The sequence below is a fragment of the Chelonia mydas genome, chromosome 24, assembly GCF_015237465.2.
Source record: "Chelonia mydas isolate rCheMyd1 chromosome 24, rCheMyd1.pri.v2, whole genome shotgun sequence".
NCBI lineage: Eukaryota > Metazoa > Chordata > Testudines > Cheloniidae > Chelonia > Chelonia mydas.
In genome coordinates, this window is record NC_051264.2 from 18,336,193 (window position 1) to 18,353,085 (window position 16,893).

The 16,893-nt window shown below is 69.8% G+C and overlaps 2 protein-coding genes across 6 annotated transcripts in view; one reads left to right on the top strand and one right to left on the bottom strand.

Annotated features, from left to right (window-relative positions):
- Positions 1–5,957: 5,957 nt before the first annotated feature.
- PAFAH1B3 (platelet activating factor acetylhydrolase 1b catalytic subunit 3) lies at positions 5,958–8,720 on the top strand. 2 transcript variants are annotated; one of them, XM_043535245.1, is made up of 7 exons: positions 5,958–6,112; positions 6,840–6,934; positions 7,289–7,378; positions 7,483–7,599; positions 7,884–8,006; positions 8,085–8,357; positions 8,517–8,720. In XM_043535245.1, exons 2-6 carry the CDS (start codon positions 6,854–6,856, stop codon positions 8,349–8,351), a joined length of 678 nt encoding a protein of 225 aa, XP_043391180.1. In that variant the 5' UTR covers positions 5,958–6,112; positions 6,840–6,853; the 3' UTR covers positions 8,352–8,357; positions 8,517–8,720. The 2 variants fall into 2 exon arrangements, with proteins under 2 accessions (XP_043391180.1, XP_037739387.1); XM_037883459.1 differs by having other exon boundaries at positions 5,959–6,112; positions 8,085–8,720.
- Positions 8,721–9,543: 823 nt separating this feature from the next.
- Positions 9,544–16,893, bottom strand: part of CIC (capicua transcriptional repressor) — a 28,679-nt gene continuing 21,329 nt past the window's right edge. For 2 of the 4 annotated variants that reach the window (XM_043535244.1, XM_037882822.2), the window contains exons 13-21: positions 16,688–16,818; positions 16,427–16,611; positions 14,815–15,054; positions 14,104–14,552; positions 13,301–13,554; positions 12,914–13,068; positions 11,667–11,798; positions 11,398–11,529; positions 9,544–10,692 (exon numbers count right to left, since the gene is read on the bottom strand). In XM_043535244.1, the coding sequence (XP_043391179.1) occupies positions 10,397–10,692; positions 11,398–11,529; positions 11,667–11,798; positions 12,914–13,068; positions 13,301–13,554; positions 14,104–14,552; positions 14,815–15,054; positions 16,427–16,611; positions 16,688–16,818 (1,974 nt within the window). In that variant the 3' untranslated portion in view covers positions 9,544–10,396. The remainder of the gene's footprint in view (positions 10,693–11,397; positions 11,530–11,666; positions 11,799–12,913; positions 13,069–13,300; positions 13,555–14,103; positions 14,553–14,814; positions 15,055–16,426; positions 16,612–16,687; positions 16,819–16,893) is intronic. The other 2 variants (XM_037882824.2, XM_037882825.2) reach the window with 2 other exon arrangements.

Consider the following 16,893-nt stretch of genomic DNA (forward strand, 5'->3'; position numbering starts at 1 on the left):
TAGGAAGCAAGGAGTGCTGCCCGCCCGTGGGGTGACTTGGCCTCTCCATGCCCCACGGTGATTTGGGGGGCAGTGGGAAGCATTGTGACTGTAGACGGGCATTTGCAGCCTGCTTTATATGAAGAGGGAACAGCCCGGGGGGATGTTAGGCATGGGGGGCAGATGTCTGTGTGCAGGGGGAGTGGGGTACGTGGGGGGCGGTTACACTGTGGGGCAGTCAGGGGAAATGTCTCTGTGCTGCGAGGAGCAGGGTACGTGGAGGGTTACCCTGGGGGGCAGTCAGGGGTGGTTGGGGGGTGCAAGGGGGGAGCAGGATATGTGCTAGGGTTACACTGGGGGGCACGTCTCCATGCTGGGGGGTTACACTGGGGGGGTAGTCAGAGGTGGGTGAGCAGGGGCCGTCTCTGCTGGGGGGCTGGGATATGCGGGCGGGGGTTACACTGGGAGGCAATCAGGGGGGTCGTCTCTGTGCAAGGGGGGAGCAGGAGACGTGCTAGGGTTACGGGGGGGGGCAGGTCTCTGTGCCGGGGGGGGGTTACACTGGGGAGTCTCTGTCCCACGTGACATGGGGGGGGGCATTGACGTTGGAAGATTCTAGAAGCGGCCAGCCCCTACGTGCCCCCGGGGGCGGGGCCATGTGCGGAGGCGGCTGCCACGTGCAGTAACAACCGCCAACGGTGCCTCGCGCTGCTCCCGCCCCCTCCCCGCCTGAAGGGGAAACGGCCGCTCCGGGCTCGCTCTGTCCCCGCCCCCCTGCCGCCCGGTGATTGGTCACGCGGCTCTGGCAGCCACACCCTGACTGGCTGGCCGGTTGCCGGGGCGAGCCTGTAGGGAAGGGCGTGGGCTGGACAGGTTGGATCCAGATTAGGCTGGCCTGGACTGGGCAGAGTGTCACCCCCAGGCAGGCCCCACCCACCCCACAGGGCACTGTGACCCCCCCGAGCAAGCCCCACACACCCCATGGTGCAGCATGACCCCCAAGCACAACTGACCCACCCCGGGGGCACTGTGGCCCCCCCAAGCAAGCCCCACCCAGCCCATGGGGCAGTATGACCCCCAAGCAAGCCCCACCCACCCCATGGGGCAGTATGACCCCCAAATATGACAACCCACCTTGGGGGCACTGTGACCCCCCTGCGCAGGGCTGACCCGCATGGGGAGAACATGACAGACCCACAGAGAGGAGCGTGACCCCTCCTACGCAGGGCTGACCCTTGGGGGGAGACTGACCCCTGAGCGGGGCCAACCCTGCAGCGTGAGCGTCCCAAGCAAGAGCCCTATGCCAGGCTGACCCCCAGGGCAGAGGGTGTGCAGCCACTCAAGCCAGCCTGCTGCCACGAGGGGCAGGAGTGAGCTCCCGCCCCATGGACAGGGAGCTAGGGCAAGACCTCCCTGCCATGCCAAGCTGGACCTAGGGTCCAGTGGGGCAGGGCAGGGCTCAGGGACCACAAGCGGCAGGGCCAGGGGAGCTGCCTCCTCGGGGGGCAGAATGGAGACAACAGAGCGATTTTACACTTTGCATGGATGTTTTTGACAGGCCCGGCTCTAGCTCCAACAAGGACCCATGCAGGGCACTCCTGGCCTGTGTGACGTGGGAGGGCGGGCGAGACGCTCAGCAGTCTCCTCCTGGCTGGCAGTGCGGCGCGTGCTGGCCAGAGCGAGATCTCCGCAGGTTGAGACTCATCGCCGGCACCCGCTGCTGGGGTTTGGAGGTTTCCTTGGTGCAGCAGGGATCGGGGAGACCCAGGTTTTGCATTGCTGCCTGCTGCCCCGTGAGCTTACAACAGTAACATCAGCTGGGCAAGCTTAAAATAAACGAGGCGTCCTTAACCTGGCCTGCCCTCTGCAAGGCAAGAGGCAGGACACGCCCTCAGTTTTACAGCCACTGCGAGAGTGAGAGAGATTTGCAGCCCTTGGGACGCAGGGACACCAGGGGCCTGAGGCTGCTCACCTCCAGGGACCAACTTGCGATGAGGACCTGAGGTGAAGGGTTTCAAAAGAGGCCCAGGGAGTTGAGGGACCCTCTTCCCTCCCACCCCAGTATTTCCTGTCTTGGCCTGGTGCTTGATTCAATATGATCTGGGGGCCTGTAAATGCCTCTGCCCTAAGCCCCTTGAGCTCGCCTGGCCGTCTGGTCCTCGCACTACTAGTTTCCCTGAGCTGCAGCCGCGGCTCTAAAAAGTGCTTTGAATTTTAACAGGCTCAAGTGACAACGTTTTGTTGCAGTTGACACAGCAGTCCGGGGAGGTCCGTGATTTCCGCGGCAGACAGGGAGCGGTGCCCACTGTGCCATTGGACTGCATTGGCATCGCCAAACATGAGAAACTGGAGAGGAGGGTAGGTCCGTCCCTGCTGCTGCTCCTCTCCCGGAGACTCCTGTGTGTCTGCAGCAGCTTTCCAGCTAGTGTGGGCCCAGGCCCAGCGTCCCTTCCTCTGGGGTTACTATGTGTATGATGCTTGGGGGGGAAGCTGTTTATACAGGATCCTTAGCCCCGCACTGAGATGCGGCCACGTCTGGGGCAGGCAGGGCCACTGGTTAATGGCGACACCCCACAGCACTTTGGGACAGGGAGCCAAAGGCCATCTCCTCTCCTGCCCAGACCACAGGTGGGGGAGATTTGGGGGGGGTTGAGCTGGGCCTCTGATCCCCCTCCCCATGAGAAATTGACCAGCCCCTCCCTCGCGCTGCGCTGGCCCTAGGTCTCCCACGCAGAGAGAGAGCAGGCGAGACCCTGCGCAGTGTGGGGCAGGGCTGGGGGTCACTGCAGAAACTGGCTGGGGAGCCGTGCGGGGGCGAGGCGGCATCGTGCCATGGGGGCGCAGCAGCACTGACGGGACGAGGCACCTCTGGGCCAGGAGGCAGCTGGGGGGGGGGGGGGGGGATGGCACAGCAAGAGCCAGCTGACGGGGAGGGGAAAGTGAACAGAACACCTGGATTTAGGGGGAGGGGGTAAAAGGAACAGCCAGACTTAGGGGGAGAATGACTTAAAAGCCGAAGTCCAGAGGGGGGCAGTTAATGCAGCTGGATGGGGGGGTGGCGTGATGAGAACAGCCACAGTCACACAGAGGCTGCAATCAGGGGAGGGGGGCGCTGTGAACAGCCGGGCTCTGGTGGGGAGGGTAAAGGGAAGAGCCGGACCCCGGGAAGGGGGGTGCTGGGAACAGCCGGGCTCTGGTGGGGAGGGTAAAGGGAAGAGCCGGACCCCGGGAAGGGGGGTGCTGGGAACAGCCGGGCTCTGGTGGGGAGGATAAAGGGAAGAGCCGGATCCCGGGAAGGGGGACGCTGGGAACAGCCGGGCTCTGGTGGGGAGGATAAAGGGAAGAGCCGGACCCCGGGAAGGGGGGTGCTGGGAACAGCCGGGCTCTGGTGGGGAGGATAAAGGGAAGAGCCGGACCCCGGGAAGGGGGACGCTGGGAACAGCCGGGCTCTGGTGGGGAGGGTAAAGGGAAGAGCCGGACCCCGGGAAGGGGGGTGCTGGGAACAGCCGGGCTCTGGTGGGGAGGATAAAGGGAAGAGCCGGATCCCGGGAAGGGGGACGCTGGGAACAGCCGGGCTCTGGTGGGGAGGGTAAAGGGAAGAGCCGGACCCCGGGAAGGGGGGGCGCTGGGAACAGCCGGGCTCTGGTGGGGAGGGTAAAGGGAAGAGCCGGACCCCGGGAAGCGGGGGCGCTGGGAACAGCCGGGCTCTGGTGGGGAGGGTAAAGGGAAGAGCCGGACCCCGGGAAGGGGGGTGCTGGGAACAGCCGGGCTCTGGTGGGGAGGATAAAGGGAAGAGCCGGATCCCGGGAAGGGGGACGCTGGGAACAGCCGGGCTCTGGTGGGGAGGGTAAAGGGAAGAGCCGGATCCCCGGGAAGGGGGGGCGCTGGGAACAGCCGGGCTCTGGTGGGGAGGGTAAAGGGAAGAGCCGGACCCCGGGAAGGGGGGGCGCTGGGAACAGCCGGGCTCTGGTGGGGAGGGTAAAGGGAAGAGCCGGATCCCGGGAAGGGGGACGCTGGGAACAGCCGGGCTCTGGTGGGGAGGATAAAGGGAAGAACCGGATCCCGGGAAGGGGGGTGCTGGGAACAGCCGGGCTCTGGTGGGGAGGGTAAAGGAAAGAGCCGGACCCCGGGAAGGGGGGCGCTGGGAACAGCCGGGCTCTGGTGGGGAGGGTAAAGGGAAGAGCCGGACCCCGGGAAGGGGGGTGCTGGGAACAGCCGGGCTCTGGTGGGGAGGGTAAAGGGAAGAGCCGGACCCCGGGAAGGGGGGCGCTGGGAACAGCCGGGCTCTGGTGGGGAGGGTAAAGGGAAGAGCCGGATCCCGGGAAGGGGGGTGCTGGGAACAGCCGGGCTCTGGTGGGGAGGATAAAGGGAAGAGCCGGACCCCGGGAAGGGGGGTGCTGGGAACAGCCGGGCTCTGGTGGGGAGGGTAAAGGGAAGAGCCGGACCCCGGGAAGGGGGGCGCTGGGAACAGCCGGGCTCTGGTGGGGAGGGTAAAGGGAAGAGCCGGACCCCGGGAAGGGGGACGCTGGGAACAGCCGGGCTCTGGTGGGGAGGGTAAAGGGAAGAGCCGGTCCCTGGGAAGGGGGACGCTGGGAACAGCCGGGCTCTGGTGGGGAGGGTAAAGGGAAGAGCCGGACCCCGGGAAGGGGGGGCGCTGGGAACAGCCGGGCTCTGGTGGGGAGGGTAAAGGGAAGAGCCGGATCGCGGGAAGGGGGGACGCTGGGAACAGCCGGGCTCTGGTGGGGAGGGTAAAGGGAAGAGCCGGACCCCGGGAAGGGGGGGCGCTGGGAACAGCCGGGCTCTGGTGGGGAGGGTAAAGGGAAGAGCCGGACGCCGGGAAGGGGGGCGCTGGGAACAGCCGGGCTCTGGTGGGGAGGGTAAAGGGAAGAGCCGGACCCCGGGAAGGGGGGTGCTGGGAACAGCCGGGCTCTGGTGGGGAGGATAAAGGGAAGAGCCGGACCCCGGGAAGGGGGGTGCTGGGAACAGCCGGGCTCTGGTGGGGAGGATAAAGGGAAGAGCCGGACCCCGGGAAGGGGGACGCTGGGAACAGCCGGGCTCTGGTGGGGAGGGTAAAGGGAAGAGCCGGACCCCGGGAAGGGGGGCGCTGGGAACAGCCGGGCTCTGGTGGGGAGGGTAAAGGGAAGAGCCGGATCCCGGGAAGGGGGGCGCTGGGAACAGCCGGGCTCTGGTGGGGAGGATAAAGGGAAGAGCCGGACCCCGGGAAGGGGGGGCGCTGGGAACAGCCGGGCTCTGGTGGGGAGGGTAAAGGGAAGAGCCGGACCCCGGGAAGGGGGACGCTGGGAACAGCCGGGCTCTGGTGGGGAGGATAAAGGGAAGAGCCGGATCCCGGGAAGGGGGGGCGCTGGGAACAGCCGGGCTCTGGTGGGGAGGGTAAAGGGAAGAGCCGGACCCCGGGAAGGGGGGCGCTGGGAACAGCCGGGCTCTGGTGGGGAGGGTAAAGGGAAGAGCCGGACCCTGGGAACAGCCGGGCTCTGGTGGGGAGGGTAAAGGGAAGAGCCGGACCCCGGGAAGGGGGGCGCTGGGAACAGCCGGGCTCTGGTGGGGAGGGTAAAGGGAAGAGCCGGATCCCGGGAAGGGGGGCGCTGGGAACAGCCGGGCTCTGGTGGGGAGGGTAAAGGGAAGAGCCGGACCCCGGGAAGGGGGACGCTGGGAACAGCCGGGCTCTGGTGGGGAGGGTAAAGGGAAGAGCCGGACCCCGGGAAGGGGGGGCGCTGGGAACAGCCGGGCTCTGGTGGGGAGGATAAAGGGAAGAGCCGGACCCCGGGAAGGGGGGGCGCTGGGAACAGCCGGGCTCTGGTGGGGAGGGTAAAGGGAAGAGCCGGACCCCGGGAAGGGGGGGCGCTGGGAACAGCCGGGCTCTGGTGGGGAGGGTAAAGGGAAGAGCCGGACCCCGGGAAGGGGGGGTGCTGGGAACAGCCGGGCTCTGGTGGGGAGGAGCCGGACTAGCTCATACCATCTCCGCGCGGCGGTGGGAGCGTCTGCACTTCCTCCCAGCCCTCCCCTGTCACATGGTTCCGCCCAGGCCGCCCGCTGCTGCCCAACGCAGAGCGAACGTGCGGGCGGCTGCGGCGGCTCCGGAACCGTTCGCTCCCCTCCCCCGCCAGCCTCTTAGGTGAGCCTCCCCCCGGCCCAGGGGAATGGTACCACCCGCATGCATCGGGGGGGCTCAGTGTGGATCTAACCATTATACCCACGGGAGGGTAGGGGAACCAGCCCCTTTTCTCCCCCTCCACGAATGGTCCTATCCATTCTACATGGGGGCTCGAGGGGCCGACCAAGCCATTGTCCCCATGGGGGGATGGATAAACCCCCTTCCTATGCCCCCCGCCTCAAGGGGCGGACCAAACCATTAGTCTTCATGGGGGGTGTTATGAAGGAGTCAGCCTTCCCCATACTTGAGCCTGGAAACTGAGTTTGACCCCGCCCTGCATGGACCTGAGGAGTACGGATCAGTCAATATACACCGGGGGGGAAGGGAGGTTAATAGGATCAGTCCCCCTCACAAAGGAATGGTATCTCCCACTGTGCATGGGAGTCTGGGGGGTGGACCCAACCATTATACCACGTAAGGGGGAATGATGTAGCTGAGAAACGTACCCACAATGGTACAGTCCGTCAGTGGGCTGAGAGGATTCAACCATTATTCACGGGCATGGATAGAATGGAGAAGGGCCAAAACTCCTGTCCCCCATCCTAGGGAATGGTATTATCCACCGTGCATGGGACTTGAGGGTGCAGACCCAACCATTATCCCACATGAGGGGAGGTTGGGTCTGGACAGAACCATTATCAAAGCGGGGGAGTCCTGCTGTTTCTGACCTGCTGGCTTTGCCTCCTAGGAGCTTCCAGGACCATGAGTGACGGGGACAAGAACCCGGCCAGCACCCCGACGCCGCTGGCCGACGTGCAGGGGGACGGGCGCTGGCTGGCGCTGGTGAGGGATAGCACTGCACGGACAGCCCTGCCCCGCCCCATGGGGGGTGCTGCACGGACACCCCCATCCTGCCCCATGGGGACCCTGCATAGACACCCCTGCCCCATCCCATGGGGACCCTGCACAACACCACCACCTGCCCCATAAGGGGCACCGCACGGCCCTGCCTCACCCCACAGGGGCTGCAATGGTAGCGGATGAGGGGTCCCCATGCAGCTGACCCCCTGCACCCCACCCCATAGGGGCCACGTCCCAGCACCGGGCCCGTCAGCCTGTAAGGGAGAGTCTCTGCCTGACATAGGCTCTGAGGCCCTGCTGCTCCCCGGCCCTGCCTGACCCTGTCTCCCCCCCCAGCACCATCGCTTCATCGCAGACAGCAAGGACAAGGAGCCCGAGGTCGTGTTCATCGGGGACGCCCTGGTGCAGCTGCTCCAGCAGTTTGAGGTGAGCCCCACACTCGCCCTGGCCCTGCCCCGGCAGGCTGTGGGGGCCGTACGGGGACCCCGGCCCACCCTGAGGACCCCAGCTCTGACTCTCTGTCCCCCTAGATCTGGCGTGAGCTCTTCTCCCCGCTGCACGCGCTCAACTTCGGCATTGGGGGCGACGGGACGCAGCACGTGCTGTGGCGGCTGCAGCAGGGCGAGCTGCAGCACATCCGGCCCAAGGTGCGGGGGATCAGGGGGCCGGGGGGCACCGACGAGGTGTGAGGGGAATAGGGCACTGATAGGGGGCAGGTGAAAGGGATGCGGGAGGCAGTGGGAGCTAATAGAGGGCAGGTGAATGGGATGTGAGGGGCGGGGGCGGGGGGGGGGGGGGATGACAGAGGGCAGGTGAATGGGATGTGAGGGGCGGGGGGATGAGGCCTGGGGGGATGAGGCCTGGGGAATAGGAGGCTGGTCACTCCCTAGGGGGCAGCCGCCAGCCCCCCTCACTCCTGGCCTCCCTGCAGATCGTGGTCGTCTGGGTGGGCACCAATAACCACGGGCACACGGCCGAGCAGGTGGTGGGCGGCATTGAGGCCATTGTCCGCCTCCTGCAGCAGCAGCAGCCCCAGGCGCGCGTGGTGGTGCTGGTGAGTAGGGGGCACAGCGGGGGGGGTGGGGGGAGGGGGACCCTCCCCCAGGCCTGACGGTGCCACGTCTCCCCCCAGGGCCTGCTGCCCCGGGGCCAGGGCCCCAACCCGCTGCGGGAGAGGAACCGGCGGGTGAACGAGCTGCTGGAGGCCCGGCTGCCGCGGCTGCCCAACGCCTGCTTCCTGGATGCCGACCCCGGCTTCGTGCACTCGGACGGCGCCATCAGCCACCACGACATGTACGACTACCTGCACCTGAGCCGGCACGGCTACGCCCGCCTGTGCCCGCGGCTGCACGCGCTGCTGCTGCGCCTGCTGGGAGAGTGCCACCGGGCCGGGCCCTGAGCCGCCGCCGCCGCCACGGGGGGGGGGGGGGGGCCCAGTGGGCCGGGCCCTGAGCCGCCGCCGCCACGGGGGGGTCAGCCGGGCCCTGAGCTGCCACCACCACGGGGCGGGGGGGGGGGGGCAGAGGGCCGGGCCCTGAGCTGCCCCGCCAGAGGGCGTAACTGGGCCAGGCCCTGAGTTGTTGCTGCCACTGGGGGGGTGCCACTGCATCACCGTGCAGGGCTGTGAGCCACCACTGTCCCTCCCCCCACACCCCACAGCGCTCAGCCATGGCCCCCCCATCACTGCACCACCACAACCATCCCACTCGGGCACGCGACTGCCCAGGAACCCTTGCACCGCACGGGCATTAAACGCTGATTTGCTGTCTGCCGGCTGGAGCCGATTATCTGCCTGGCCCCCGGGTCTGGGGGAGGTTTGCGCCCCGTGGGCGGGGGACAAAGGCAGGAGAGAGGAGGGGCGCTGGGGGGTAAGTGACATCGACCTGAGACATGGGGTCAAGAGAGCCCACATACAGGGCTGGGGGAGCAGCCTAAGGGGTGCGGGCTGCCATCACCAGAGCCCTGGGGGAGGAGCAGGCCCAAAATGTGGGATGGGGGAATGCGGAGACCAGGCCCTGGGAAGGTGACACAGGGAGCAGAATGGGGGGGGGGCACCTGGGGAGCAGGGGAGGGGGGGTGACACAGGGAGCTGGTGCTGGGGAGAGGGAGGTGGGGGACCGATACAGGGAGCAGGCCCCAGGGTGAGGAAGACGGAGGGGGCACTGGGGGGAGCAGGTGCCAAGTGGGAGGGTGAATATGGCCGGGGGCGACGCAGGGAGCAGGCCCCAAGGAGGGGGTGACAGACACAGCGTTGCCAGCGCCGGGGGGCAGAGACCCCAGATGAGCCACGTGTGGCTGGTGGGGCCAGGTGCTCGTGGCGCATCCAGCAGCGGGTGCGTGGGCCTGAGCCGTGCAATGCCCCGGCTGGGCCAAGCCAGAGCCCCTGATGGGGCCGGGGGGGGGCGGCAGGGCCTGGATTTAGCCCTGGGCCCCCAGGCAGCTGAGGGGGTGTTGGGAGCAGAGTAGTTGGGGGTGGAGCCCGGCATGGCTGGGGCAGGGCAGGAGGCGGAGCCTGGCACAGTCCCCACCCCCAGCACAGTGGGGCGGAGCAGGTGAGGGTGGGGCAGGGGCTGACACAAGCCACAAGCGCATCAGGTCTCAAAATATTTAACATTATTAAAAGTCGTCACTTTCCAGGTGTCCATGTCCCCCCCGCAGTCCCCACGGCAACAGGGGCGGGGCCGGGAGCCTGCAATGGGCCGGTCTGGGTGCCACAGTGGGGGTGGGGTAGCCACTGGCATCATGGTGGAGCAGACCATCCCAGCAGGGGGGTAGGGGCACACCCTGGTGCCCATGGGGGAGCAGACCATCCTTGTGGAGCGTGGGGGGGAGGCGCTGGCATCTGTGGCGGAGCAGACCATCCCGGCTGGGGGGGGGCAGGCGCTGGTGCCCATGGCAGAACAGACCATCCTGGCTGGGGGGGGAGGAGGCGCTGGCATCTGTGGTGGAGCAGACCACCCCAGTGGGCGGAGGGGGAGCAGGCAGGTGCTGGTGCCGATACCCATGGCAGAGCAGACCATCCTTGCAGGGGGGCGCTGCAGTCCATGGCAGAGCAGACCATCCTGGCTGGGGGGAGGCAGGCGCTGGTGCCCGTGGCGGAGCAGACCATCCTTGCGGGGGGGCGCTGCAGTCCATGGTGGAGCAGACCATCCCAGCCGGGGAGGGGGCAGGCGCTGGTGCCCGTGGCAGAGCAGACCATCCCTGCGGGGGGGTGCTGCAATCCATGGCGGAGCAGACCATCCCAGCCGGGGAGGGGGCAGGCGCTGGTGCCCGTGGCGGAGCAGACCATCCTTGCGGGGGGGCGCTGCAGTCCATGGTGGAGCGGACCATCCCAGGGGAGCAAGGAAACGTCTTTGCCGGGGCCCCCGGTCAGGCCGGGGCGTAGCAGGAAGGTGGGCGAAGCTCCCAGAATGCTTTGCTTCCAGCCGTGCCACTCAAGGCCCTTCATCTGCCACTGCCTGCGGCGCCCCCCGGGGGAGATGTCTGGCTATTGTCCCAGCTGGTGCTGCCACCCGCCTCTGCCCCCGGGTCCGAGTCCTGGGGGGGCGCGGGCTCCGGGGGCTGCCCCTCAGCGGCTCCGCCACCGCCTGGGCCCCCCGGCTCGGGGGTGCTGGGCGCCTGCTCGGTGGGGGTGGCCGCCTGCATGATCTTCTGCCGCACCTCGCGGATCTTCAGCTGCAGGCAGACCTTGGTGGGGAAGATGTCGGAGTAGCGGGCCTGGAACGCGGCCGTGGCCTGGGCTGCGGGAGACGAGACACCGCGTCAGCGACACAGGGCTGGTTCCACGGGGGCCCCTCGCCCGGTGCCAGGGCGCGGCCCCTCTGGACGGGGGCTGGTTCCACGGGGGCCCCTCGCCCGGCGCCAGGGCGCGGCCCCTCTGGGCAGGGGCTGGTTCCACGGGGGCCCCTTGCCTGGCACCGGGGCGTGGCCCTTCTGGGCGGGGGCTGGTTCCACAGGGGCCCCTCGCCTGGCACCGGGGTGTGGCCCCTCTGGGCGGGGGCTGGTTCCACAGGGGCCCCTCGCCTGGCACCGGGGCGTGGCCCTTCTGGGCGGGGGCTGGTTCCACGGGGGCCCCTCGCTCAGCGCCGGGGCACGGCCCCTCTGGGCAGGGGCTGGTTCCACGGGGGCCCCTCGCCCGGCGCTGGGGGGTGGGCAGGGTGGGGCTGCACAGCAGTTTGGCGGAGGACACGATGGAGACGCCTGCATCCCCCTGACGCTGGCCCACAGAATGGCCGGGGTCCTGCCCCACTCCTGGAGTCAACACACCGGGGAGCCCACAACTATCCCTACATTACACATGAAGAGTCCTCCTACCCCATGGTACCCCCTATGGAGCTCCCCGCCCCACGGTGCCCCCTACTGACTCCCTCCCCCCGTTCCCTGCCCCATGGCACCCCCTAGGGAACCCCTAGCGCCGCGCTGGCTCCGGCCCCGGCAGCACCGACCTGAGGGGAAGAAGCCGTGGTCCTGGAAGAGCTGCATGACCAGCGCCCGCCTCTGGTCCAGGGTCCGGCGCAGCGACGAATACGGGACCTTCTCGTACTCCAGCTCCCCCAGCACGTCCTCCGCCTCCGCGCCTGGGGGGAGGGGCTGTGAGACTGCGCCCCGCCCCTTCCTGCAGGCCCCGCCCCAGGGTGAGCCCCGCCCCCTTCCTGCAGGCCCCGCCCCATCCCTCCAGCCCTGCCCCCTCGCCGGCCCTGCCCCCAGCCCTCACCCGTCTTGTCGAAGGTGAAGATGTCGCCCTCGCACTTGGCGCTCTTGGGCGTGTTGGGCTCCGAGCTGCAGCTCGAGCGGCGCCGCATCTTCCGCTTGGGTGAGATGGGGTCCTCGGCGGAGGAGTCCAGGTCTGGGGAGGCCGAAGGGCTAATGAGCCCCCCAGCCCCTCCGGCATGGGGCGCCGGTGCCCCTCGCTCCCGCCCCGCAGCCCCCCCCGGTGCCCCTCGCTCCCGCCCCACACCCCCGCCCCCCAGCTCCACCGGTGCCCCTCGCTCCCGCCCCGCAGCCCCGCCCCCCGGTGCCCCTTGCTCCCACCCCCCGGTGCCCCTCGCTCCCACCCCGCAGCCCCGCCCCCCCAGCTCCACCGGTGCCCCTCGCTCCCGCCCCGCAGCCCCGCCCCCCAGGTGCCCCTCGCTCCCGCCCCGCAGCCCCGCCCCCCGGTGCCCCTTGCTCCCACCCCCCGGTGCCCCTCGCTCCCGCCCCGCAGCCCCGCCCCCCAGCTCCACCGGTGCCCCTCGCTCCCGCCCCGCAGCCCCGCCCCCCGGTGCCCCTCGCTCCCGCCCCACACCCCCGCCCCCCAGCTCCACCGGTGCCCCTCGCTCCCGCCCCGCAGCCCCGCCCCCCGGTGCCCCTCGCTCCCGCCCCACACCCCCGCCCCCCAGCTCCACCGGTGCCCCTCGCTCCCGCCCCACAGCCCCCCCCGGTGCCCCTCGCTCCCGCCCCACACCCCCGCCCCCCAGCTCCACTGGTGCCCCTCGCTCCCGCCCCGCAGCCCCGCCCCCCGGTGCCCCTTGCTCCCACCCCCCGGTGCCCCTCACTCCCGCCCCGCAGCCCCACCCCCCAGCTCCACCGGTGCCCCTCGCTCCCGCCCCGCAGCCCCGCCCCCCAGCTCCACCGGTGCCCCTCGCTCCCGCCCCGCAGCCCCGCCCCCCAGCTCCACCGGTGCCCCTCGCTCCCGCCCCGCAGCCCCGCCCCCCGGTGCCCCTTGCTCCCACCCCCCGGTGCCCCTTGCTCCCGCCCCGCAGCCCCACCCCCCAGCTCCACCGGTGCCCCTCGCTCCCGCCCGCAGCCCCGCCCCCCAGTGCCCCTCGCTCCCGCCCCCCGGTGCCCCTCGCTCCCGCAACGCAGCCCTGCCCCCCAGCTCCACCGGTGCCCCTCGCTCCCGCCCCGCAGCCCCGCCCCCGGTGCCCCTCGCTCCCGCCCCCCCGGTGCCCCTCGCTCCCGCCCCGCCACCCCCCTGCTCACCGGTGGAGTTCTTGCGCTTCTTGCGGTAGCTGCCCAGGATGGCGCGGGGCGACGTGGCCAGGGACTGCAGCGTGGGCGAGGGCAGAACCTCCTCGGGCTTGAACTCGGGCAGCTCGGCGAAGCGCTCCTCGAAATCCACCTCCGACAGAACCCTGCTGGGGGAGGGGCGGGGGCGCGTCATGCACCCGCTCTCCCGGACACCGGGGTCCCCTCCTCTCCCCCCAGCCTGAGCCCAGGGGTGGGGGTCCCGGGTGTCTGCCCCAGGCCAAGCTCCTCACGAGCCCTGTGATCCCTGACCCCGAGTGACTCCTGACCCCTCAAGGGCCTGTGACCCCTGACCCCAGGTGACCCAGAACCCTACAGACCACTGACCCCCCCGTCACTCACTTGTCCACCGAGTCGAAGGTCTTCTTCAGCGGGGGAGGCCGGACCTTCACCTTCTTGCCGCCCCCACCCTCCTTGCGCTCTGGGCCCTCGGGTGCACCGGGGGTCGGACCTGCCCCCCGGGACCCCTCCCCAGAGCCAGCAGGGGCGGGGCTGAGCGCAGAGGAGGACGAGGAGCCAGCAGGGGGCGCTGGGACTTCAGGGCGGCTCTCAGGACCCGGGACCCTCCAGTCGGGGGAGACAGGCACCCGGGGGGTCTGCGGGGAAGAGAAGCGTCAGCACCGGGGGCAGGAAAGGCCCCTGAGGTTGGGGGGGGTTCGGGGTAGGGGACTGATGGGGGACAGGAGGTGGGTTATTAACCCTAATCCCGTCCCAGTGCTCGTAACCCCAGGCGCAACCTCAGGGGAGGTGGCGGGTGAGGTACGATAGGGTGGGGCAGGGGGCTCCCTCACCATCTCAGTGTTCTTGCCCCCCTGGGAGCAGTGGGTGGGGTGGGGGTAGGGTAGGGTGGCGGGCGGGGAGGATGATGGGGGGGTCACTCACCATTTCAGGGTCCTTGCCCCTCGGGAGCAGTGGGTGGGGTGGGGGTGCGGGTAGGGTGGCGGGCAGGGGGATGATGAAGGGGGGCCACTCACCATCTCGGGCCCCTTGCCCCCTGGGAGCAGTGGGTGGGGCGGGGGTAGGGTAGTGGACAGGGGGATGATGGGGGGGGCCACTCACCATCTCGGGCCCCTTGCCCCCTGGGAGCAGTGGGTGGGGCGGGGGTAGGGTGGTGGACAGGGGGATGATGGGGTGGGGTTACTCACCGTCTCCGGCCCCTTGCCCCCCGGGGCAGCTCCGGGGGTGCTCGCCTGCTCTCGGGGCGTTCGTTCCTCGCTGGCCCCCGGCACGGCCTCCCGCTGGCTCCAGCCCTCACCGCTCTCAGCCTCAGGCACTGGGTGCTGGGGGGGCGCGGGCGAGGGGGGGCGCCCATCCCAGCTGTCCGGCTCCGGAGCTGGGCCGGGTCTGGGGGGCTGGGGCGGAGGGGAGGGGTCAGGCAGCTCCGGAGGCTCCCTTGGGCTCTCCAGCTCCCGGGAGACGCGGGGGGGCCCCCCAGGCTCCGTCTGCTGCCCTCCTGGAGGCCGGGCAGGGCCGGGTGACGGGGCCGACTCGTAGGAGCCCACGGGGATGCTGGCGATGGCGGCCTTCACCTTCTGGGGGGGCTTCGGCGGAGGGCGCGGGGGCCGGGCAGGCGCCGGGGGGAAGGCGAGGGGGCCTGTGGGGGGAGAGAGATAGTCATAGAGGACTGGGTGAGCCACAGGGACCCCCCCACTTACACCCCCCAAGCCCTGTCCCCACCCCAAAGCTCTGCCCCCACCCCATACCCATAAGAATCTGGCCCAGCTCAGCCCCACCCTCTGTTCCGTAGCCATGTGTTGGGGACCTGCCCAGCCCCACCCCCTGTTCCATAACCCCACCCCCATTCTGTAGCCAGGTGGGTGGGAGTGGGGCCCTGCCCAGCCCCACCCCATTCATACCCATAGGTCCAGGCCCCAGTGTGCCCTGGCTGCCGGCACTGCTCCCCTTGGGCAGGATGGGTGCAGGGGCGGGGCTGGCCACGCTGTAGACGAGACCGTGGGCGGGTGACGGGGCGGGGCCGGCGGTTGGGGGGCCGGGGTAGATGGCCGTAATCACCGGGCCGCTGCAGGAGGGGGGCAGCTGGGGGCTGGGCAGCGGGGAAACCCCCATCTGCCCCGGGGCCAGCAGGGGGCTCTGCCCTGGGGAGAGAAACACCAAGGGTGAGACGGACGGATGGATCCACCCCCCTGCCCCCGTCCCTCACCAGCCCCCCACACTCCCCTGACCCCTGCCTGGTGCCAGCCCCTCCCCACCCCAATCCAGCACCAGCCACGCCCGCCCCCATCTGGCAACAGCCCCACCCCCGACACAGCCCCCTGCCCCCGTCTATTGGGACTGCCAATTTTCTACTCGCACAAAACTAAACACCCTTGCCCGCCCTTTCTGCGAGGCTCCGCTCCCACTCACTCCATTCCCCTCCCTTTGTCACTCACTCAGGGGGTTGGGGTGCGGGGGGGGGGGGGGTAAGGTCTCCAGCTGGGGGTGCGGGCTCTGGGGTGGGGCTGGGGGATGAGGGGTTTGGAGTGAGCTGGGGGGGGCTCCAGGCTGGGACCAAGGGGTTCGGAAGCGGGAGGGGGCTCCAAGCTGAGGCAAGGGGGTTGGGGTGCGGAAGGGGGTACAGATTCTGGGTGCAGGCTCCAGGGTGGGGCTGGGGGGGTTGGGTGCAGTGGGAGGGGGAGGGCTCCGGCTGGGGGTGCGGGCTCCGGGCTGGGACCGAGGGGTTCGGAGGACGGGAGGGGGAGGGCTCCGGCTGGGGGTGCGGGCTCCGGGCTGGGACCGAGGGGTTCGGAGGACGGGAGGAGGATGGGGGGGGGGGGGGGGGGGGGGACGCTCCGGCTCCTAGGCACAGGGGAGGCCAGGCAGCTCTGCTGCACACTGCCCCTTCCGCAAGCGCCGCCCCCGCAGCTCCCATTGGCCACGGTTCCGGCCAAAGGGAGCTGCGGGAGCAGCGCTCGGGGCTGGGGCAGCCTGCAGAGCCCCCTGGCTGCCCCTACGCGTAGGAGCTGGGGGGGGGCGGGGGGGGGGGGCCTGCCGCTGCTTCCGGAGGCCACATGGAGCCAGGCCAGGTAGGGACTAGTCTGTCTTAGTCCGGCTGCTGGGCAGAGCTGCCAGGGTCCCTTTTCGACCGGGTGTTATGGTCAGAAACCGGACACCTGACAACCCTACAGCCCCCCGACCCAGACCCAGCCCCCATCTGGCACTAGCCCCCGGCTCCAGCCCTGACCTAGCCCCCTGCGTCCCCGAACTAGCCCTCTGCCTGGCACTTGGCCCCCGCAGGTCACCCAACCCAGTCCCAGCTCCCACCCAGCACCAGTCCCCGCATGCCCTGACCCAGTCCCAGCCCCCCTCACCGCTACGTTCCCAACCCAGCTATCTGCCCCTCCCTGGCACCGACACACCAGGGCCAGCCCCGCCAAACACACGAGGGGAGCAGAGGTCTGGATTGAGTGTATCAACGCCCCCGCATTGCAAACCCACCCCCCCGCATTCACAGCCCCCCTCCCCCCTTACCCGAGAGCAGCGGCTGTACAATAGCCGGCCCGCTGGGCCCGATGGCCGTGAAGCCCAGGGCCATGGGGGCCGGCCCCACAGGGGCCTGCACGTAGGTGGCAGCGGGGGCGGCGCCAGGCTGCGAGGGGGAGGCCGAGGTGCCCAGGGTCAGCTGGTGCCCGCCTGTGGACTGCACATAGGTGATCCTGGGCAGAGAGGGGGGAGCGTTACAGGCAGGCGGGGGGACACAGAGCCCTGCCCCTCCACGACCCTGGTCCCTACCTGGTGGAGGAGGAGGGCAGCAGCACCTTCTGGGCCTGACCGGGGGGCCCCACGAGGGCCGTGGCTGGGCTCAGGGGGGGCGCCAGGGCGCCACTGTTCGGAGCAGGGGTCAACGAGGTCAGCTGGATGACCTGGGGGGTAGAGCAGCGGGGTTAGAGGGACCCCCAAGCCGCCGCCACGCCCCCCCCGGCACAGACATGCACTCA

Excerpts from the sequence above, each read along its gene's own strand:
- PAFAH1B3 (XM_043535245.1), top strand. The coding sequence starts at position 6,854 with ATGAGTGACGGGGACAAGAACCCGGCCAGCACCCCGACGCCGCTGGCC. Across the intron at positions 6,935-7,288 it reads ACGGGCGCTGGCTGGCGCTG|CACCATCGCTTCATCGCAGA; the intron begins GTGAGGGATAGC and ends CTCCCCCCCCAG. Across the intron at positions 7,379-7,482 it reads AGCTGCTCCAGCAGTTTGAG|ATCTGGCGTGAGCTCTTCTC; the intron begins GTGAGCCCCACA and ends CTGTCCCCCTAG.